General features: G+C 43.6%; 1 protein-coding gene across 1 annotated transcript in view; it reads right to left on the minus strand.

Moving 5' to 3' along the window:
- The window catches only part of ARHGAP19 (Rho GTPase activating protein 19), a 264970-nt gene that overhangs the window by 102239 nt on the left and 138318 nt on the right, over positions 1-24413 (minus strand). Inside the window, exon 3 of the mRNA XM_053692961.1 lies at positions 10963-11043. Coding sequence (XP_053548936.1) covers positions 10963-11043 — 81 coding nt within the window. The remainder of the gene's footprint in view (positions 1-10962; positions 11044-24413) is intronic.

Genomic DNA, 24413 nt, shown 5'->3' on the forward strand with positions numbered 1-24413 from the left:
ATGTAAGAGGAATGCGATTAAGGTTACCAGAGTTTAGTTTATGAAGTCTATTGAAAGGCACACAAGGATGCGAAAGGCTAGGAGGTTGTGAGGGACCAGGATTAGGGGAGATGTCGCCAGCAGCTAGTATGAGCAAGAGGGAGTGACATGAGATGAGAAGCAGATTTGCAGTAATGAGATTGTTGTTTGGCTGAAGTGCAGGGGGAAGAGTGTGTGCTTAGGAATAGGTAAAGTTCATGAGTACAAAAGTAAGGAGAGTATAAGAGAGATGGGCTAATGAACAGTGCAGGTGGAGAGGGAGAAGGAGTGAGTAATGTAGTTTGTTACAACATAACGTAAACTTTTTTGGCGCCAAAAATGACCGGAAAACAGAATTTATGTTTACCTGATAAATTACTTTCTCCAACGGTGTGTCCGGTCCACGGCGTCATCCTTACTTGTGGGATATTCTCCTCCCCAACAGGAAATGGCAAAGAGCCCAGCAAAGCTGGTCACATGATCCCTCCTAGGCTCCGCCTACCCCAGTCATTCGACCGACGTTAAGGAGGAATATTTGCATAGGAGAAACCATATGATACCGTGGTGACTGTAGTTAAAGAAAATAAATTATCAGACCTGATTAAAAAAACCAGGGCGGGCCGTGGACCGGACACACCGTTGGAGAAAGTAATTTATCAGGTAAACATAAATTCTGTTTTCTCCAACATTGGTGTGTCCGGTCCACGGCGTCATCCTTACTTGTGGGAACCAATACCAAAGCTTTAGGACACGGATGAAGGGAGGGAGCAAATCAGGTCACCTAAATGGAAGGCACCACGGCTTGCAAAACCTTTCTCCCAAAAATAGCCTCAGTAGAAGCAAAAGTATCAAACTTGTAAAATTTGGTAAAAGTGTGCAGTGAAGACCAAGTCGCTGCCCTACATATCTGATCAACAGAAGCCTCGTTCTTGAAGGCCCATGTGGAAGCCACAGCCCTAGTGGAATGAGCTGTGATTCTTTCGGGAGGCTGCCGTCCGGCAGTCTCGTAAGCCAATCTGATGATGCTTTTAATCCAAAAAGAGAGAGAGGTAGAAGTTGCTTTTTGACCTCTCCTTTTACCAGAATAAACAACAAACAAGGAAGATGTTTGTCTAAAATCCTTTGTAGCATCTAAATAGAATTTTAGAGCGCGAACAACATCCAAATTGTGCAACAAACGTTCCTTCTTTGAAACTGGTTTCGGACACAGAGAAGGTACGATAATCTCCTGGTTAATGTTTTTGTTAGAAACAACTTTTGGAAGAAAACCAGGCTTAGTACGTAAAACCACCTTATCTGCATGGAACACCAGATAAGGAGGAGAACACTGCAGAGCAGATAATTCTGAAACTCTTCTAGCAGAAGAGATTGCAACTAAAAACAAAACTTTCCAAGATAATAACTTAATATCAACGGAATGTAAGGGTTCAAACGGAACCCCCTGAAGAACTGAAAGAACTAAATTGAGACTCCAAGGAGGAGTCAAAGGTTTGTAAACAGGCTTAATTCTAACCAGAGCCTGAACAAAGGCTTGAACATCTGGCACAGCTGCCAGCTTTTTGTGAAGTAACACAGACAAGGCAGAAATCTGTCCCTTCAGGGAACTTGCAGATAATCCTTTTTCCAATCCTTCTTGAAGGAAGGATAGAATCTTAGGAATCTTAACCTTGTCCCAAGGGAATCCTTTAGATTCACACCAACAGATATATTTTTTCCAAATTTTGTGGTAAATTTTTCTAGTTACAGGCTTTCTGGCCTGAACAAGAGTATCGATAACAGAATCTGAGAACCCTCGCTTCGATAAGATCAAGCGTTCAATCTCCAAGCAGTCAGCTGGAGTGAAACCAGGTTCGGATGTTCGAACGGACCCTGAACAAGAAGGTCTCGTCTCAAAGGTAGCTTCCAAGGTGGAGCCGATGACATATTCACCAGATCTGCATACCAAGTCCTGCGTGGCCACGCAGGAGCTATCAAGATCACCGACGCCCTCTCCTGATTGATCCTGGCTACCAGCCTGGGGATGAGAGGAAACGGCGGGAACACATAAGCTAGTTTGAAGGTCCAAGGTGCTACTAGTGCATCCACTAGAGCCGCCTTGGGATCCCTGGATCTGGACCCGTAGCAAGGAACTTTGAAGTTCTGACGAGAGGCCATCAGATCCATGTCTGGAATGCCCCACAGCTGAGTGACTTGGGCAAAGATTTCCGGATGGAGTTCCCACTCCCCCGGATGCAATGTCTGACGACTCAGAAAATCCGCTTCCCAATTTTCCACTCCTGGGATGTGGATAGCGGACAGGTGGCAGGAGTGAGACTCCGCCCATAGAACGATTTTGGTCACTTCTTCCATCGCTAGAGAACTCCTTGTTCCCCCCTGATGGTTGATGTACGCAACAGTTGTCATGTTGTCTGATTGAAACCGTATGAACTTGGCCCTCGCTAGCTGAGGCCAAGCCTAGAGAGTATTGAATATCGCTCTCAGTTCCAGAATATTTATCGGTAGAAGAGATTCTTCCCGAGACCAAAGACCCTGAGCTTTCAGGGCTCCCCAGACCGCGCCCCAGCCCATCAGACTGGCGTCGGTCGTGACAATGACCCACTCTGGTCTGCGGAATGTCATCCCTTGTGACAGGTTGTCCAGGGACAGCCACCAACGGAGTGAGTCTCTGGTCCTCTGATTTACTTGTATCTTCGGAGACAAGTCTGTATAATCCCCATTCCACTGACTGAGCATGCACAGTTGTAATGGTCTTAGATGAATGCGCGCAAAAGGAACTATGTCCATTGCCGCTACCATCAACCCGATCACTTCCATGCACTGAGCTATGGAAGGAAGAGGAACGGAATGAAGTATCCGACAAGAGTCTAGAAGCTTTGTTTTTCTGGCCTCTGACAGAAATATCCTCATTTCTAAGGAGTCTATTATTGTTCCCAAGAAGGGAACCCTTGTTGACGGAGATAGAGAGCTCTTTTCCACGTTCACTTTCCATCCGTGAGATCTGAGAAAGGCCAGGACGATGTCCGTGTGAGCCTTTGCTTGAGGAAGGGACGACGCTTGAATCAGAATGTCGTCCAAGTAAGGTACTACAGCAATGCCCCTTGGTCTTAGCACAGCTAGAAGGGACCCTAGTACCTTTGTGAAAATCCTTGGAGCAGTGGCTAATCCGAAAGGAAGCGCCACGAACTGGTAATGCTTGTCCAGGAATGCGAACCTCAGGAACCGATGATGTTCCTTGTGGATAGGAATATGTAGATACGCATCCTTTAAATCCACCGTGGTCATGAATTGACCTTCCTGGATGGAAGGAAGAATAGTTCGAATGGTTTCCATCTTGAACGATGGAACCTTGAGAAACTTGTTTAAGATCTTGAGATCTAAGATTGGTCTGAACGTTCCCTCTTTTTTGGGAACTATGAACAGATTGGAGTAGAACCCCATCCCTTGTTCTCTTAATGGAACAGGATGAATCACTCCCATTTTTAACAGGTCTTCTACACAATGTAAGAATGCCTGTCTTTTTATGTGGTCTAAAGACAACTGAGACCTGTGGAACCTCCCCCTTGGGGGAAGTCCCTTGAATTCCAGAAGATAACCTTGGGAGACTATTTCTAGCGCCCAAGGATCCAGAACATCTCTTGCCCAAGCCTGAGCGAAGAGAGAGAGTCTGCCCCCCACCAGATCCGGTCCCGGATCGGGGGCCAACTTTTCATGCAGTCTTGGTAGCAGTGGCAGGTTTCTTGGCCTGCTTTCCCTTGTTCCAGCCTTGCATTGGTCTCCAAGCTGGCTTGGCTTGAGAAGTATTACCCTCTTGCTTAGAGGACGTAGCACCTCGGGCTGGTCCGTTTCTACGAAAGGGACGAAAAGTAGGTTTATTTTTTGCCTTGAAAGGCCGATCCTGAGGAAGGGCGTGGCCCTTACCCCCAGTGATATCAGAGATAATCTCTTTCAAGTCAGGGCCAAACAGCGTTTTCCCCTTGAAAGGAATGTTAAGTAGCTTGTTCTTGGAAGACGCATCAGCCGACCAAGATTTCAACCAAAGCGCTCTGCGCGCCACAATAGCAAACCCAGAATTCTTAGCCGCTAACCTAGCCAATTGCAAAGTGGCGTCTAGGGTGAAAGAATTAGCCAATTTGAGAGCATTGATTCTGTCCATAATCTCCTCATAAGGAGGAGAATCACTATCGACCGCCTTTATCAGCTCATCGAACCAGAAACATGCGGCTGTAGCGACAGGGACAATGCATGCAATTGGTTGTAGAAGGTAACCCTGCTGAACAAACATCTTTTTAAGCAAACCTTCTAATTTTTTATCCATAGGATCTTTGAAAGCACAACTATCCTCTATGGGTATAGTGGTGCGTTTGTTTAAAGTGGAAACCGCCCCCTCGACCTTGGGGACTGTCTGCCATAAGTCCTTTCTAGGGTCGACCAAAGGAAACAATTTTTTAAATATGGGGGGAGGGACGAAAGGAATACCGGGCCTTTCCCATTCTTTATTAACAATGTCCGCCACCCGCTTGGGTATAGGAAAAGCTTCTGGGAGCCCCGGCACCTCTAGGAACTTGTCCATTTTACATAGTTTCTCTGGGATGACCAACTTGTCACAATCATCCAGAGTGGATAATACCTCCTTAAGCAGAATGCGGAGATGTTCCAACTTAAATTTAAATGCAATCACATCAGGTTCAGCCTGTTGAGAAATGTTCCCTGAATCAGTAATTTCTCCTTCAGACAAAACTTCCCTGGCCCCATCAGACTGGGTTAGGGGCCCTTCAGAGATATTAGTATCAGCGTTGCCATGCTCTTCAGTATCTAAAACAGAGCAGCCGCGCTTACGCTGACAAGTGTTCATTTGGGCTAAAATGTTTTTGACAGAATTATCCATTACAGCCGTTAATTGTTGCATAGTAAGGAGTATTGGCGCGCTAGATGTACTAGGGGCCTCCTGAGTGGGCAAGACTCGTGTAGACGAAGGAGGGAATGATGCAGTACCATGCTTACTCCCCTCACTTGAGGAATCATCTTGGGCATCATTGTCATTATCACATAAATCACATTTATTTAAATGAATAGGAATTCTGGCTTCCCCACATTCAGAACACAGTCTATCTGGTAGTTCAGACATGTTAAACAGGCATAAACTTGATAACAAAGTACAAAAAACGTTTTAAAATAAAACCGTTACTGTCACTTTAAATTTTAAACTGAACACACTTTATTACTGCAATTGCGAAAAAACATGAAGGAATTGTGCAAAATTCACCAAATTTTCACCACAGTGTCTTAAAGCCTTAAAAGTATTGCACACCAAATTTGGAAGCTTTAACCCTTAAAATAACGGAACCGGAGCCGTTTTAAACATTAACCCCTTTACAGTCCCTGGTATCTGCTTTGCTGAGACCCAACCAAGCCCAAAGGGGAATACGATACCAAATGACGCCTTCAGAAAGTCTTTTCTAAGTGTCAGAGCTCCTCTCACATGCGACTGCATGCCATGCCTCTCAAAAACAAGTGCGCCACACCGGCGCGAAAATGAGGCTCTGCTTATGCTTTGGGAAAGCCCCTAAGGTATAAGGTGTCTAATACAGTGCCTGCCGATATTATTATATCAAAATACCCAGATAAAATGATTCCTCAAGGCTAAATATGTGTTAATAATGAATCGATTTAGCCCAAAAAAAGTCTACAGTCTTAATAAGCCCTTGTGAAGCCCTTATTTACGATCGTAATAAACATGGCTTACCGGATCCCATAGGGAAAATGACAGCTTCCAGCATTACATCGTCTTGTTAGAATGTGTCATACCTCAAGCAGCAAGAGACTGCATACTGTTCCCCCAACTGAAGTTAATTGCTCTCAACAGTCCTGTGTGGAACAGCCATGGATTTTAGTTACGGTTGCTAAAATCATTTTCCTCATACAAACAGAAATCTTCATCTCTTTTCTGTTTCTGAGTAAATAGTACATACCAGCACTATTTCAAAATAACAAACTCTTGATTGAATAATAAAAACTACAGTTAAACACTAAAAAACTCTAAGCCATCTCCGTGGAGATGTTGCCTGTACAACGGCAAAGAGAATGACTGGGGTAGGCGGAGCCTAGGAGGGATCATGTGACCAGCTTTGCTGGGCTCTTTGCCATTTCCTGTTGGGGAGGAGAATATCCCACAAGTAAGGATGACGCCGTGGACCGGACACACCTATGTTGGAGAAATGACACACTTGCGTCACTAATGACGCCTCCGTGTGAAAGGTCTCGACGTCACGTATGACGCCGGAAATGACGAAGTTGCGTCAAAAAACGTAATTTCCCGCGCCAAAAAAAGTTCGCGCCAAAAATGACGCAATAAAGTCTAACATTTGACGCACCCGCGGGCCTAATACCCGCAAATGCAAATGTAGTCAAAATTGAAAAAGACTAAACCCCAGGTAAGAAACAAATTTCTTAAAGGGTTTATATTCCCAAATATGAAACTGACAGTCTGCAGAAGGAAATACATGAACCTGACTCATGGCAAATATAAGTACAATACATATATTTAGAACTTTATATAAATTGCATAAAGTGCCAAACCATAGCTGAGAGTGTCTTAAGAAATAAAAACATACTTACCAAAAGACACCCATCCACAAATAGCAGATAGCCAAACCAGTACTAAAACAGTTCTTTAGTAGAGGTAATGGTAAATTTGAGAGTATATCGTCGATCTGAAAAGGGAGGTAGGAGATGAATCTCTACGACCGATAACAGAGAACCCATGAAAAAGACCCCCGTTAGGGAAATCATCGTATGCAATAGGTGATACTCCCTTCACGTCCCTCTGACATTCGCTGTACTCTGAGAGGAATCGGGCTTCAACAATGCTGAGAAGCGCATATCAACGTAGAAATCTTAGCACAAACTTACTTCACCACCTCCATAGGAGGTAAAGTTTGTAAAACTGAATTGTGGGTGTCGTGAGGGGTGTATTTATAGGCATTTTGAGGTTTGGGAAACTTTGCCCCTCCTGGTAGGATTGTATATCCCATATGTCACTAGCTCATGGACTCTTGCCAATTACATGAAAGAAAAGGAATATGAAGATATTGAGCATTATTATGAAAGTGGGAACCAAGTAAACACATCAGATACAGTGTTACAGCAGCACTTGCAAAAAAAAGGATCCAATGAGATACATAAAACATAGCAAGAGTACTTGCCTTGTGTCTTGCCCCTTGCCCAATCCTTGTGTAATTCTTGTATAATTCTTAATGATAATTAAGATAATTTTGTATGAGATAAATCCAATAAGCTAGTAGATGACCCCTGGGAAGGATATCAATATTTAACCTTTCGCTTGCGCTTAGCAGGGCGAGGTAAAGCACCAAAGGCCGCAGACACTGCCGTTTACAATTGCTCAGTAAAGTCTGGCGATAAAAGGAGCCCCTCCAGATGGAGGATTAGGAGTGCTACAGGAAACTACATGTGTATTAGGAGATGACTGTAGGGTGCGCACCTAACGGGGCGGAGACTCCTCAGAGGTGGACGGCTCAGTGGTATCAAACATTAACTTTCTTTGACATGATTACTTTATCAAGGCATGTGGAACATAATTGAGCAGGCGGGTATACAGAAGCCTCCTCACAATATAGACAGGTATTAGATTTAGGTAAAGAGGGAGTGGGGAAAAAAAGGTGCCAGAAGAACAAAAATTACCACCGCCTCATAGATAAAACAAAAGTGGGAGCCGTGGACTCTTCCTGTCAGAAGAAAAGAAAATTATCAGGTAAAGCATAATTTATGTTTTTCTTCTTAAACGGGAAGAGTGCACAGCTGCATTTATTACTTTTGGGAAAAACAATACCCAAGCTAGAGGACACTGAATGCAACAATAGGTGGGTACAAAAGGCGGCCCCTTCGAAAGGCACCACAGCCTGAAATTACCCAATACCCTATAAAAATATAGACCACACGGGAGAAAACCAGAAGCCCAGATAACTGCACATTAGTTACACCGCCAGCAAAGCCGAACTAGAGAGACTACTCGGTCCCAGAGTCCGTCGAGTCCAAACAGCCTCTGATGAGTCAGCCCCACGGTTCACGACTCCCATGAAGGAACCCAGATAAAAGACAAGGACCGCTATCTGCCCCAAAAGGGAGAACAGATTATCAGGATAACCGATCCCCGAGCTTCCCTCCAGGGTAATGGTCCCAGCCCAAAAGTTAGTCAAGACCTAAGACAAGAGTCCCAGACCTCTAGAAGAGAAAGGAAGGGTCAACGAGGAACAAAGCCCCCGGGTAAACCTCTGACCGCTACTACAAACGACATTCTACCGTGATTCAGGATAGGCATTGTGCACGGTTACGAGACCCCCTACACTGCTGTCTTCCCCAAAAAAGGAACACTTCCCAAGGGAAGAGGGCCCTCAGACCCCCAACATCTATATATAAGAATCAAACATTTAGCAGGAGCCCCAACAGGGTTCAAACCCTCAGCCTCCTGCTGCAGGAACGGTGGGACCAGTCACTACATCGCATCTCCATTACCAGGATTCTGAAAACGCAAGAAGGGAAAAGACCCTTAAAAGGCAGGAAAAACAAGGACCTACAGGTCGCCATGTAAAGCTGCTTAAGGCAAGGATATTTGTAAGACTTGCATTATGAAGAGGACATAGCCATAATTGAATTTTAACTCTTGACCTTCAGCTTTCAAGGAAACATAGTTTACCACTAAGTCAGCGTGGGACACAATCAGATACTAAAGGTAACTCCAAACCAGGAGAACCCAGCCCCCGCTCTAGAAGAGAAGGGAACGAAAGCAACGGAAAACCCCCCTACCATAGAGGCGAGACCCCCTCAGCCATATTGCCAACCCAGTTGAAAGACATCTGGAGTCTATAGAAACATCAAATGCGCCAGAAGACCAGTAGGGACCCGTCAGACCTAAAGCCTAAACAACAGGCAGATAGGCATCTCCCACGAAAAAGAGAGCCCTGCCCCCCTCAGAGAGGCACACAGGACCACAAACACCTAAGTTGAGACCGAACCGTCCACACACACATTTAGGGAGATACATGAACCTAGGCCAGGGCCCTTGAAAAAAATTTTTTTTTAAAGGACTTGATCGAAAGATCTAACTTCCAGAGGAACCCTAAGTTGCCTCCTACGATTAGGAGCGCACCATCTAAAGTCTGTAGACTTGGTGATCTAGCAACAACCTCAAACCCAAGAGTCTGAAAGGATCACAAGGAAACCTCGTAGACAAGCATTAACATGTGTTACACACACTGGCAAGGTAGCAACCAACACCCGAAGGTGAATGAGAACCCTGGACCTTGCTTGCCATCCCAAGAGATAGACGTAAGGCACCCACCACGAAGCCCTAGCGGAACATTGAGGATAAATGGTCAACTACCTGACCCCAGAAGGGCGACCGTCTGTAACCGACCTCAACTCTTCACCGTTAAGCACCAAGGCTAGAGTTGCAACGAGGACACAAACACCCGAACGTCAGACCAAGGGTATAATATGGAAGAGACAACAGTCAGAGATCCTTGTAGGATCAATCTTCCAAAGAGAAACCTCTGTAACAAGATAAAAGCTGGAGCCTCGCAGCTCCCCACAGAAGGCAGGGAACCCCTGCACACCACCTCTTAGAGTAACAACTCTGAACAGAGGAAGGTGGCCATGCCAGCGCTTCCAGACCAGATAATCCACCCAAGGCAGGAAGGAAGGAGACTCCACTACCACAAAAAATGTTTAATAGGCTAAAGTGTCAGCATCCATAAGAACTTTGAGTGAAGACACAAATTGTCCACCACTCGGAACACTAGACCACATAGATCACTCACATCTCCCAACTCCAAAGGAATGGAAATTACTTATTAGCTGTTATTATGAGTCGGGATGGGTTCCCTGCATCTCCGGACTCACATTCATCCATGCTCTCACTGAGAGGCTGATAGTATTACTTAAAACTCCAGTCCCATTGCAAAGAGTACATCTCAACTTCTGACACTTCTAGGCCAACCTCCAGTCACGAAAGGCAAAGAATGACTGGGGGATGAGGGAAGTGGGGGAGGTATTTAAGCCTTCGGCTGGGGTGTCTTTGCCTCCTCCTGGTGGCCAGGTTCTGTATTTCCCAAAAGTAATGAATGTTGTTTACTCTTCCCGTTTAAGAAGAAAATGGGTTATAAAGGGATGATCTATTTTTTTGAAACAACAAACATTTGGGAGTTGACTGTTCCTTAAAGCTAGCTTGCAATCACAAATTTAAAAGGAATCCGAACAAAAATTTTTTTTCTTCAATCAAATAGTGCATTCAAAATTTCAACTTTCCAAATGAACAATTATCTAATTTAATCTCTTGATATCCTTTGTTTAAAAGCATAGCTAGGTAGACTCGAGAGCAGAAATGTACTACTGGGAGGTAGCTGCACATATAGGTCTCCTGTTATTGGCTCACCATATGTTTACAGGTAGCTCCAAGAGGTGCACTGCAGCTCATTCAGCAAAGGATGCCTAGGAAAAAAAGCTAATTTGATAATAGAGCATACCTCATAGGTGGCAAGATTAATCACCCCGACACTCGCTCATTCAGGGTGATTGACATGCCCTACTCTTGCGCAATTGGCTGGGCAGGAGCAGGCATTGCACAAGAAACCCCTTGTGCAATGTTAAATTTTTGGCATGTGGTGATTGCAGGTTACTTCTGAACCTGTCGGCCTATGATGATAAATTACCTTACCAGGAGAGATAAGATAAGAACAGCCTTTTTAAACATGAAAACATGAAACAAAAACCTTCACACAGAGATATATAATTATTTTTTTTTACACATATACACACACGCATAATTAATCTCAGGTTAATCTTTGTTTTAAATACACCAATAGGGCTATCATAATTTGGTGTTTAAAGATATACTGAACCCTAGATTTACACGCTGGAAAATGGACTTACTTTTGTGCAGATACTCAATGAGCTGATATATTTGTGCAATGCCTTCTTCTGTCAAAGGTGCGCCAAACACTAAACCTTTCTCTACAAAAGAAAAAAAAAAAATTATGAAGCATACAGAAACTTTTGAAAGGTCAAACTTATTCAAAAGATCTTCTTTGAAACTCAAATTTCCTATGGTGTGTATGAAAGCGCAGCAATTAAGAAACTGAATATTTTAAACAAGCAAAAACTGATGTATTAAATTGAAAACACAACTGATACATGACCACTAGCCGATAGGGAGGGTTTGTACAAGGTGAAGAGAAACAAGCCTTCACAAGCTTTTACTAGATGTATTCAGGGAATCAAAAGTTGCTTAGTACATTTAAAATATAGGACAGACTTGCATAGTGAAACAAATTTAAAATAAATAAATAGAAAAATGCAAAGCCCTACCTCAGTCATATGTATACAAACCTCATACTAAAAAATGTCAACTCCTCTACTCCGTTTTCTCCCCCATCCTCCAAATATTACATATTGGAATATACGAAAAATGAATGTCAAATAGGTTTACAGCCACCTGAGCCAAAGTGACCCTTGTGACATGACCCTGGCTGTAGAATATGTTGCAGAGGCATGTTAATCTCCTTCATGCCAGTGCTTACTCATAAGTCAGCTTCACCAGAACACAACATTTAGGATATGGCTTTACAAACACGTGTGCCAGGTTACCCATGGCGCCTTAAAAATTGAGTCTGGATATGTGGGAACTAAACATACAGCATTTTGGCTATGTCTGGGAACTACTATTCCCAGCAAACCAATTAGCCAGAGGAGAACTGCAGTTAAACTGTGTTATCTGTGTAGAGTGCATGCTGTAAGGGATTCTGTTCCTGGCCCCCCTCTAAACAAGTGATAGTGCAGCTCGGCCGAACTAATGCTCTAAGCCAGGGCCCGACTAACCAGGGTGCCCCTGGCACCTAAACAATAGGCCTTTGTGCCCTAGGTTGAAGCCACAATACACCTATGGGTACTCTCCACTTACCCTCGCTCACCGCCACTTGAAGCAGCCAGCCGCACCTAAAATTAAGCCTGGTGCGGCTATATGCATTCTAGGCCTCTTGGACAGGAAGTACTATTCCCACAATACCACCCCACACAGTCCCCTAATATCTCCGCCTCTCCGCTCCCTTCACTGTAGAGAGCAGTCCTTTCTCTTCCAGAATGGCTTGTGCTGCTGCTTCTTGGATACTGTCCTTTAACTTGGTTTTTTTGTCCTTTCTGGTAGCCATAGGGTTAACTACTACCGTTCAGCAACTGTAGGCATGCTGTGTGTCTGACCTGAAGTGAGGGAAGAGTTGCTTCGCTCCGTTGGAGATTACAGAGGTTAGATTTACAGCTTTCTAGTGGAGAGGAGTAAATGCTGTAATAAACGGATATTTGTTCATGCAACAGTCAGTGATCTAATAATAATACAATGAGATGATAACATTTGTTGGTGTTTTTTTTAAATAAAAAGTCTCAATTAGGTAAATATAAATTATCTCCCTCTACACCTCCCTAACTCTCTCCTACCTCCCCCTCTCCATCCCTACCCTTACCTCTCCAACTCTCCCTCCCCACCCTCCTCTCTCTCTACCCCCTACCTCTCTCCCCCATCACCTCTCCATGTGCAAATGTAGGCGTGCTGTACGATTATAGTACTTACCACTAACTCTGATGAAGAAGAGTCTAGGTATTTGAAATGTGTAAAGTTTCTAGGTGGGACACCTGGCTACCGTCTTAAATCTGCAGAAAGAATCTGCACTAATTTTGGATTTTATAAAAATGTTATAAACTTTAAAATGAAGCCGCTGCTTTATACTGTGTGAACAGACTGGGGAATTAAAAAACTGTAAACACCAGCGGTATAAAGAGCACTCGGTACCCCAACATCTGTTGAGAGAAAGACTTTCATATACATGCACACATTGAAAAAAGACTGCTCTTTTTTCTGATCTCTTTGAGATGTGAGCCAGAATGAAACTCTCCTGATGAGGAAGGGACCAGAAACCTATTCTGTATCCCTGAGATACAATATCCATCACCCAAGAATCCAGAACAGATCAAGACCCGGCCTTCTAAAAAAGGCTTAATCTGCCCGCTACCGGCAAAGAGTCCGGATCAGGGGGGCTATACCTTCATGCAAACTTCTTATTGGAAGCAGACTTCTTGTTCTGCTTGGACTTGTTCCAAACAGGATATGGTATCCAGTTGGACTTGGAAGATTCAGGCTTATGAGAGGAAGATGATCTCTGGTTTTTAGACTGGTGGAAGATTACCAGCTTTACCCTTAGATCTAGCTTTCTTATCCTGGAGCAAAACAGCTCCTTTGCCACCCATCACTGTGGAAATAATATAATCCAAGTTAGGGCTGAATAAGTTTTTTCCCTTGAAGGCTAAGGATAAAACTCTTGACTTCAATACCATGTCAGCAGACCATGTCTTCAACCAAAGAGCCCGTCTGGCAAGAACTGCTAAAGCCGTATTTTTAGTACTATTGCTAATGATCTGAATAACGGTATCGGAAGGAAAATTTATTTGAATTTATGGTATCACAATGAAAGAATTTGCCATTTTTAAGCAATGGATGAGTTCCTGAATATCCTCTAAAGATGACTCCTCAGACTAGATAAGCTAAGAAATCGCACCAGAGAGATTCAGCTCCTGCAACAGCAGCTATACCCACCGCCGGTTGAAACAATCCCCCCTGTAAGAAAGCCATCCAAAGGAAACCCTTTAGTTTCATGTCCATAGGATCTTTAAAATAAATGCTGACCTCCACAGGAATTGAAGATCTTCTAGCAAAGGTAGATATAGCACCGTCCACCTTTGGAATAATTACCATAGTTCCAAATTAGAATCTGGGATAAGAAAAAGAAGTTTTTTTTTTAAAGAAGAAGGAACAGAACTTTAGGCTTGTCCCATTCCTTGGAAACAATCTATGTAACCAAAGAAGGAACTGGGAATACTTCATCTGCCTTAGACTTAGGTTTGAAAAAGATATCCAATTTCTTTATAGGCTTATCCTCAACCAGCTTAGCGTTCTGAACTTCAAGACTTCTTTAAAATGGACAGTCAAGTCAAAAGTAAACTTTCATGATTCAGATAGGACATGCAATTTTAAATAACTTTCAAATTTATTTTTATAATCAAATTTGTTTTGTTCTCTTGGTATTCTTTGTTGAAAGCTAAACCCACGTAGGCTCATATGCTAATTTCTAAGCTCTTGAAGGCCACCTCTTATCTCAGTGCATTTTGATAGTTTTCACAGCTAGACAGCGCTAGTTCATATGTGCCATACAGATAACACAGTGACAGACCATCTGGTACCCCGGCTGGGTACCTCTGCCAAACGCTGCCTCCTGCTCTCCAAAACTCTCTAGATAAATAGCGGACGTCAGCCCTTTACCTAAAACAAGAGACAGGACTCCAGTTCAGGTAAAACCAAAAGGAATTACACTTTATAGGAAGGTCACACACATTTTATACATTTCCAACAAGGGGGGTTGTAACCGCATGAACAATAGAAACAAATATTATACAATGGGACAAACATCACACAATGGTTATTTAAACAAGACTCTAATTACATCCTGACTTACAAAAGGACAATGGATGATTTACACAATGACAGAAGACACTTCACACCTAGACTGGATATGCAGAACATAACAGCAGGAGGCATTAGCAGGCAATACTGGTTTAGGCCGTCACCTTATACCCCAACTCTATCAGGGGCTTCCAGTTCTCAGAGTCTCTGGGAATTCGGGGAAACGTGGGTAAATCTGAATCCATGGTAAAAGTACTCCAATGCACCTGCCTCCTAAAACACAGAATGCCCTCAAGTTCTAGGGTCCATAGTCAGGAGGCTAGCCCACAGCCCCCTCCAGAAGCCACAGTGACAGTAGGGTTCGTCACAACTATGCTCACTCCTGTGGAAATATTTGAGTCAGCACGAATTTGGCAAAAATGCAAGTCTATCAAAAGAACTGAAATAAGGGCGCAGTCTGAAGCGGCTTAGATACAAGGTAATCACAGGGGGGGGGGGGAGTATATTAATATAACCGTGATGTTTATGTAAATAGGGAATGTCCTAGACAGGATGAAAAGGAAGTTGCAAGGAAATTTGAAAGCAAAGTTGTGTGTATCATAGCGATCTAGAAAGCAGCACAAACTCCCTCTCACTCTCTACTATGGAGACTTATGTTATAATAAGTAAACAAGACAAAAATTTAAGTGCCAAAGTCAGCTACCTCACAATGCCAACCCCCCCTGCTCATCGTATAGGATGCCACTTACCCCCTCCAATACCTGAAAAGTATGGAAGGAGAGCTTCTGCAAAGCGTTATGACCACAATGAGAAGTACAAGAAGAAGCGGTTAGCACGCCAAAAAGCTGCGTTAGGCGGGAAACAACATTAACTCACTCCTCCCTGGCTCCAAAGTACTGTGCAATGCTTCCCCCAGCCTCCTGGTCAAATCACGGTTACCGGCTCCGTTAGCAATGAGTACAGTCCCTGAGCCGAGTAGTGTTAACCTTGCCAGTGCTAGTGGCTATTATTTAAAAAAAGCCGCAACATAAAATACACACACAGCAATAAAATGTGCAAACAATTGTTAAATCACACCATAAAATTTAATGTACAAAAAGAAGAGAGAATTCAAGATAAAAATATCTAATCCTGATAAAGTAAGGGAATACTGCACTCTTAAGAAAAATGTCAAAATGACTACTTAAACTGAATTTACAGCACACAAGTAAAACCCAGTTCTACCATTCAAATAATAAAGCAACTGGATAAAAACAGGAAAAAGGCTGCCTGCACTAGAATTCTAGAAAGAGTCCATAAAGAGTTAAATACATATATTTAAGCCTAAAATCTTATAACAGCATCTGTGAAAGAAAAATCAGTTAGAATGGACAAAGCTGTAAGTAGCCATTCATGGTGCTCCAAAGTTACGAATTTACACAGCAGGAGCATCTTAACACAGTCAGGCAGCATGTATTAGAAGAAGCTCCAAAAGTTATTAAAGCTGGTCCTTATAGTGTCAAAGCCGGATGTTTGTAGCAAACAAGAGCTCAAAATAATACAGCCATAAAGCAAGAATGAAATCCTTGATTAACAAGACAATTGTAAAAGATATGGTACATTAGGCTTACTGTGTTGTCAGATTCCCATGACTCCAGATATACAAACATCGACTGCAGCAAACACTGGCCTTTAGGTCACACTTGATCCGGATTATTACTAGGTAATCAAGGATAGTTTATTATCACTTAATAGACACTTTCTCAACACAGACACCGCTTACTTACAGCTCTAGTCACTCATCTCCAGACAGGCTTATACCGACAGCAGCTCTTTAGGTCTTCCTCTTGTCTGGGTAATATAACCGGCATTAATGACAGCTTCAGGCACTCTATCAAAACAGTGATTGGGCAAGAACAAATTCTCATACTTCCGATTAAATTAACTGTAGCACCACAGTATACACAGGCTTCTCAAAGTCTTATAACTTTTAGGCATCCATGAATGATCATAGAATTCAAAAGTGCATAACTATGTATAACAGCACAACACTTTCCCATGCTATAACAGCCGACGCACGTTTCACCCCATATAATGCATAGTAAATATTGGGGCCTCCTCAGGGCTATAAATCAACTAGAAAAAAGTCACTATTTATAGGATAATCTCTGTCTCAATGGGCGATTATCAAACCTATTACAGAGCTGTCAGTTTGTAGCTATACGCTTTTGCTACAAAATTTGTAAAAACATTTATGTATAGAACGTTGGAAAAAATCGACTTCACTTTCCTATATTGAATATACCAATGAATACAGGAACTTTTCTGCATTATCTCAAAAATAATGCAAAATTCAATCTTTCATTAAAGTTATTTGGATATATACTTAAAATGTATGTTAAAAAATGTACAGTACTATTTTTATGGTATTGAGAAAAATGCCTTGCGACACTTGCATCTTTATTATATACTATGTCATCACAATATTTTTGGGTTCAATCCTTTAGCATCAGTTTAGTTTGACCTACATAAAAAGGGGGCACAAACACCTAAGAAGATAGATTACTCCTACTTAAATACAGTTGGTAAAAGAACATAACCAGAATTCTTTATTATCAGTACTTGAGAAACAAAATTTATGCTTACCTGATAAATTTATTTCCGGATATGAAGAGTCCACAACGTCATCAATTACTAGTGGGAATATCACTCCTGGCAGCAGGAGGCGGCAAAGAGGACCACAGCAAAGCTGTTAAGTGTTTCTCCCCTACCCATAATCCACAGTCATTCAACCGAATAGAAAAGGAAAAAAAATAATTTATGCTTACCTGATAAATTTATTTCTCTTGTGATGTATCGAGTCCATGGATTCATCCATACTTGTGGGATATTCTCCTTCCCTACAGGAAGTGGCAAAGAGAGCACCCACAGCAGAGCTGTCTATATAGCTCCTCCCTTAGCTACACCCCCCAGTCATTCAACCGAAGGCTAGGAAGAAAAAGGAGAAACTATAGGGTGCAGTGGTGACTGAAGTTTTTTAAATAAAAACAGAATTTATGTTTACCTGATAAATTACTTTCTCCAACGGTGTGTCCGGTCCACGGCGTCATCCTTACTTGTGGGATATTCTCTTCCCCAACAGGAAATGGCAAAGAGCCCAGCAAAGCTGGTCACATGATCCCTCCTAGGCTCCGCCTTCCCCAGTCATTCGACCGACGTAAAGGAGGAATATTTGCATAGGAGAAACCATATGATACCGTGGTGACTGTAGTTAAAGAAAATAAATTATCAGACCTGATTAAAAAACCAGGGCGGGCCGTGGACCGGACACACCGTTGGAGAAAGTAATTTATCAGGTAAGCATAAATTCTGTTTTCTCCAACATAGGTGTGTCCGGTCCACGGCGTCATCCTTACTTGTGGGAACCAATACCAAAGCTTTAGGACACGGATGAAGGGAGGGAGCAAATCAGGTCACCTAGATGGAAGGCACCACGGCTTGCAAAACCTTTCTCCCAAAAATAGCCTCAGAAGAAGCAAAAGTATCAAACTTGTAAAATTTAGTAAAAGTGTGCAGTGAGGACCAAGTCGCTGCCTTACATATCTGATCAACAGAAGCCTCGTTCTTGAAGGCCCATGTGGAAGCCACAGCCCTAGTGGAATGAGCTGTGATTCTTTCAGGAGGCTGCCGTCCGGCAGTCTCATAAGCCAATCTGATGATGCTTTTAATCCAAAAAGAGAGAGAGGTAGAAGTTGCTTTTTGACATCTCCTTTTACCAGAATAAACAACAAACAAGGAAGATGTTTGTCTAAAATCCTTTGTAGCATCTAAATAGAATTTTAGAGCACGAACAACATCCAAATTGTGCAACAAACGTTCCTTCTTTGAAACTGGATTCGGACACAAAGAAGGCACGACTATCTCCTGGTTAATGTTTTTGTTAGAAACAACTTTCGGAAGAAAACCAGGTTTAGTACGTAAAACCACCTTATCTGCATGGAACACCAGATAAGGAGGAGAACACTGCAGAGCAGATAATTCTGAAACTCTTCTAGCAGAAGAAATTGCAACCAAAAACAAAACTTTCCAAGATAATAACTTAATATCAACGGAATGTAAGGGTTCAAACGGAACCCCCTGAAGAACTGAAAGAACTAAATTGAGACTCCAAGGAGGAGTCAAAGGTTTGTAAACAGGCTTGATTCTAACCAGAGCCTGAACAAAGGCTTGAACATCTGGCACAGCTGCCAGCTTTTTGTGAAGTAACACAGACAAGGCAGAAATCTGTCCCTTCAAGGAACTTGCAGATAATCCTTTCTCCAAACCTTCTTGAAGAAAGGATAGAATCTTAGGAATTTTTACCTTGTCCCAAGGGAATCCTTTAGATTCACACCAACAGATATATTTTTTCCATATTTTGTGGTAAATTTTTCTAGTTACAGGCTTTCTGGCCTGAACAAGAGTATCAATGACAGAATCTGAGAACCCTCGCTTTGATAAGATCAAGCGTTCAATCTCCAAGCAGTCAGTTGGAGTGAGACCAGATTCGGATGTTCGAACGGACCTTGAACAAGAAGGTCTCGTCTCAAAGGTAGCTTCCATGGTGGAGCCGATGACATATTCACCAGGTCTGCATACCAAGTCCTGCGTGGCCACGCAGGAGCTATCAAGATCACTGATCAATTGAGACCTGTGGAACCTCCCCCTTGGGGGAAGCCCCTTGAATTCCAGAAGATAACCTTGGGAGACTATTTCTAGTGCCCAAGGATCCAGAACATCTCTTGCCCAAGCCTGAGCGAAGAGAGAGAGTCTGCCCCCCACCAGATCCGGTCCCGGATCGGGGGCCAACATCTCATGCTGTCTTGGTAGCAGTGGCAGGTTTCTTGGCCTGCTTTCCTTTGTTCCAGCCTTGCATTGGTCTCCAGGCTGGCTTGGCTTGAGAAGTATTACCCTCTTGCTTAGAGGACGTAGCACTTGGGGCTGGTCCGTTTCTGCGAAAGGGACGAAAATTAGGTTTATTTTTGGCCTTGAAAGACCTATCCTGAGGAAGGGCGTGGCCCTTGCCCCCAGTGATATCAGAGATAATCTCTTTCAAGTCAGGGCCAAACAGCGTTTTCCCCTTGAAAGGAATGTTAAGCAATTTGTTCTTGGAAGACGCATCCGCTGACCAAGATTTTAACCAAAGCGCTCTGCGCGCCACAATAGCAAAACCAGAATTTTTCGCCGCTAACCTAGCCAATTGCAAAGTGGCGTCTAGGGTGAAAGAATTAGCCAATTTGAGAGCATGAATTCTGTCCATAATCTCCTCATAAGAAGAAGAATTATTATTGAGCGCCTTTTCTAGCTCATCGAACCAGAAACACGCTGCTGTAGTGACAGGAACAATGCATGAAATTGGTTGTAGAAGGTAACCTTGCTGAACAAACATCTTTTTAAGCAAACCTTCTAATTTTGTATCCATAGGATCTTTGAAAGCACAACTATCTTCTATGGGTATAGTGGTGCGTTTGTTTAGAGTAGAAACCGCCCCCTCGACCTTGGGGACTGTCTGCCATAAGTCCTTTCTGGGGTCGACCATAGGAAACAATTTTTTAAATATGGGGGGAGGGACGAAAGGTATACCGGGCCTTTCCCATTCTTTATTTACAATGTCCGCCACCCGCTTGGGTATAGGAAAAGCTTCGGGGGGCCCCGGGACCTCTAGGAACTTGTCCATTTTACATAGTTTCTCTGGAATGACCAAATTCTCACAATCATCCAGAGTGGATAACACCTCCTTAAGCAGAGCGCGGAGATGTTCCAATTTAAATTTAAATGTAATCACATCAGGTTCAGCTTGTTGAGAAATTTTCCCTGAATCTGAAATTTCTCCCTCAGACAAAACCTCCCTGGCCCCCTCAGACTGGTGTAGGGGCCCTTCAGAACCAATATCATCAGCGTCCTCATGCTCTTCAGTATTTTCTAAAACAGAGCAGTCGCGCTTTCGCTGATAAGTGGGCATTTTGGCTAAAATGTTTTTGATAGAATTATCCATTACAGCCGTTAATTGTTGCATAGTAAGGAGTATTGGCGCGCTAGATGTACTAGGGGCCTCCTGTGTGGGCAAGACTGGTGTAGACGAAGGAGGGGATGATGCAGTACCATGCTTACTCCCCTCACTTGAGGAATCATCTTGGGCATCATTTTCTCTAAATTTTGTGTCACATAAATCACATCTATTTAAATGAGAAGGAACCTTGGCTTCCCCACATTCAGAACACAGTCTATCTGGTAGTTCAGACATGTTAAACAGGTAAAAACTTGATAACAAAGTACAAAAAACGTTTTAAAAACAGAATTTATGTTTACCTGATAAATTTCTTTCTCCAACGGTGTGTCCGGTCCACGGCGTCATCCTTACTTGTGGGATATTCTCTTCCCCAACAGGAAATGGCAAAGAGCCCAGCAAAGCTGGTCACATGATCCCTCCTAGGCTCCGCCTACCCCAGTCATTCGACCGACGTTAAGGAGGAATAATAGCATAGGAGAAACCATATGGTACCGTGGTGACTGTAGTTAAAGAAAATAAATTATCAGACCTGATTAAAAAACCAGGGCGGGCCGTGGACCGGACACACCGTTGGAGAAAGAAATTTATCAGGTAAACATAAATTCTGTTTTCTCCAACATAGGTGTGTCCGGTCCACGGCGTCATCCTTACTTGTGGGAACCAATACCAAAGCTTTAGGACACGGATGAAGGGAGGGAGCAAATCAGGTCACCTAAATGGAAGGCACCACGGCTTGCAAAACCTTTCTCCCAAAAATAGCCTCAGAAGAAGCAAAAGTATCAAACTTGTAAAATTTGGTAAAAGTGTGCAGTGAAGACCAAGTCGCTGCCCTACATATCTGATCAACAGAAGCCTCGTTCTTGAAGGCCCATGTGGAAGCCACAGCCCTAGTGGAATGAGCCGTGATTCTTTCGGGAGGCTGCCGTCCGGCAGTCTCGTAAGCCAATCTGATGATGCTTTTAATCCAAAAAGAGAGAGAGGTAGAAGTTGCTTTTTGACCTCTCCTTTTACCTGAATAAACAACAAACAGGGAAGATGTTTGTCTAAAATCCTTTGTAGCATCTAAATAGAATTTTAGAGCGCGAACAACATCCAAATTGTGCAACAAGCGTTCCTTCTTTGAAACTGGTTTCGGACACAGAGAAGGTACGATAATCTCCTGGTTAATGTTTTTGTTAGAAACAACTTTTGGAAGAAAACCAGGTTTAGTACGTAAAACCACCTTATCTGCATGGAACACCAGATAAGGAGGAGAACACTGCAGAGCAGATAATTCTGAAACTCTTCTAGCAGAAGAAATTGCAACTAAAAACAAAACTTTCCAAGATAATAACTTAATATCAACGGAATGTAAGGGTTCAAACGGAACCCCCTGAAGAACTGAAAGAACTAAATTGAGACTCCAAGGAGGAGTCAAAGGTTTGTAAACAGGCTTGATTCTAACCAGAGCCTGAACAAAGGCTTGAACATCTGGCACAGCTGCCAGTTTTTTGTGAAGTAACACCGACAAGGCAGAAATCTGTCCCTTCAGGGAACTTGCCGATAATCCTTTTTCCAATCCTTCTTGAAGGAAGGATAGAATCCTAGGAATCTTAACCTTGTCCCAAGGGAATCCTTTAGATTCACACCAACAGATATATTTTTTCCAAATTTTATGGTAAATCTTTCTAGTTACAGGCTTTCTGGCCTGAACAAGAGTATCGATAACAGAATCTGAGAAACCTCGCTTCGATAAAATCAAGCGTTCAATCTCCAAGCAGTCAGCTGGAGTGAAACCAGATTCGGATGTTCGAACGGACCCTGAACAAGAAGGTCTCGTCTCAAAGGTAGCTTCCAAGGTGGAGCCGATGACATATTCACCAGATCTGCATACCAAGTCCTGCGTGGCCACGCAGGAGCTATCAAGATCACCGACGCCCTCTCCTGATTGATCCTGGCTACCAGCCTGGGGATGAGAGGAAACGGCGGGAACACATAAGCTAGTTTGAAGGTCCAAGGTGCTACTAGTGCATCCACTAGAGCCGCCTTGGGATCCCTGGATCTGGACCCGTAGCAAGGAACTTTGAAGTTCTGACGAGAGGCCATCAGATCCATGTCTGGAATGCCCCAAAGTTGAGTGACTTGGGCAAAGATTTCCGGATGGAGTTCCCACTCCCCCGGATGCAATGTCTGACGACTCAGAAAATCCGCTTCCCAATTTTCCACTCCCGGGATGTGGATAGCAGACAGGTGGCAGGAGTGAGACTCCGCCCATAGAATGATCTTGGTCACTTCTTCCATCGCTAGGGAACTCCTTGTTCCCCCCTGATGGTTGATGTACGCAACAGTCGTCATGTTGTCTGATTGAAACCGTATGAACTTGGTCCTCGCTAGCTGAGGCCAAGCCTTGAGAGCATTGAATATCGCTCTCAGTTCCAGAATATTTATCGGTAGAAGAGATTCTTCCCGAGACCAAAGACCCTGAGCTTTCAGGGATCCCCAGACCGCGCCCCAGCCCATCAGACTGGCGTCGGTCGTGACAATGACCCACTCTGGTCTGTGGAATGTCATCCCTCGTGATAGGTTGTCCAGGGACAGCCACCAACGGAGTGAGTCTCTGGTCCTCTGATTTACTTGTATCTTTGGAGACAAGTCTGTATAGTCCCCATTCCACTGACTGAGCATGCACAGTTGTAACGGTCTTAGATGAATGCGCGCAAAAGGAACTATGTCCATTGCCGCTACCATCAACCCGATCACTTCCATGCACTGAGCTACGGAAGGAAGAGGAACGGAATGAAGTATTCGACAAGAGTCCAGGAGCTTTGTCTTTCTGGCCTCTGTTAGAAAAATCCTCATTTCTGAGGAGTCTATAATTGTTCCCAAGAAGGGAACCCTTGTTGACGGGGATAGAGAACTCTTTTCCACGTTCACTTTCCAGCCGTGCGATCTGAGAAAGGCCAGGACGATGTCCGTGTGAGCCTTTGCTCGAGGGAGGGACGACGCTTGAATCAGAATGTCGTCCAGGTAAGGTACTACTGCAATGCCCCTTGGTCTTAGCACAGCTAGAAGGGACCCTAGTACCTTTGTGAAAATCCTTGGAGCAGTGGCTAATCCGAAAGGAAGCGCCACGAACTGGTAATGTTTGTCCAGGAAAGCAAACCTTAGGAACCGATGATGTTCCTTGTGGATAGGAATATGTAGATACGCATCCTTTAAATCCACCGTGGTCATGAATTGACCTTCCTGGATGGAAGGAAGGATAGTTCGAATGGTTTCCATCTTGAAAGATGGGACCTTGAGAAATTTGTTTAAGATCTTGAGATCTAGGATTGGTCTGAATGTTCCCTCTTTTTTGGGAACTATGAACAGATTGGAGTAGAACCCCATCCCTTGTTCTCTCAATGGAACAGGATGAATCACTCCCATTTTTAACAGGTCTTCTACGCAAAGTAAGAACGCCTGTCTTTTTATGTGGTCTGAAGACAACTGAGACCTGTGGAACCTTCCCCTTGGGGGAAGTCCCTTGAATTCCAGAAGATAACCCTGGGAGACTATTTCTAGCGCCCAAGGATCCAGAACATCTCTTGCCCAAGCCTGAGCGAAGAGAGAGAGTCTGCCCCCCACCAGATCCGGTCCCGGATCGGGGGCCGATATTTCATGCTGTCTTGGTAGCAGTGGCAGGTTTCTTTGCCTGCTTTCCCTTGTTCCAGCCTTGCATTGGTCTCCAAGCTGGCTTGGCCTGAGAAGTATTACCTTCTTGCTTAGAGGACGTAGCACCTTGGGCCGGTCCGTTTTTACGAAAGGGACGAAAATTAGGTCTATTTTTTGCCTTGAAAGGCCGATCCTGAGGAAGGGCATGGCCCTTAC

This window comes from Bombina bombina, chromosome 9, assembly GCF_027579735.1.
Source record: "Bombina bombina isolate aBomBom1 chromosome 9, aBomBom1.pri, whole genome shotgun sequence".
In the NCBI taxonomy this organism is placed as follows: domain Eukaryota; kingdom Metazoa; phylum Chordata; class Amphibia; order Anura; family Bombinatoridae; genus Bombina; species Bombina bombina.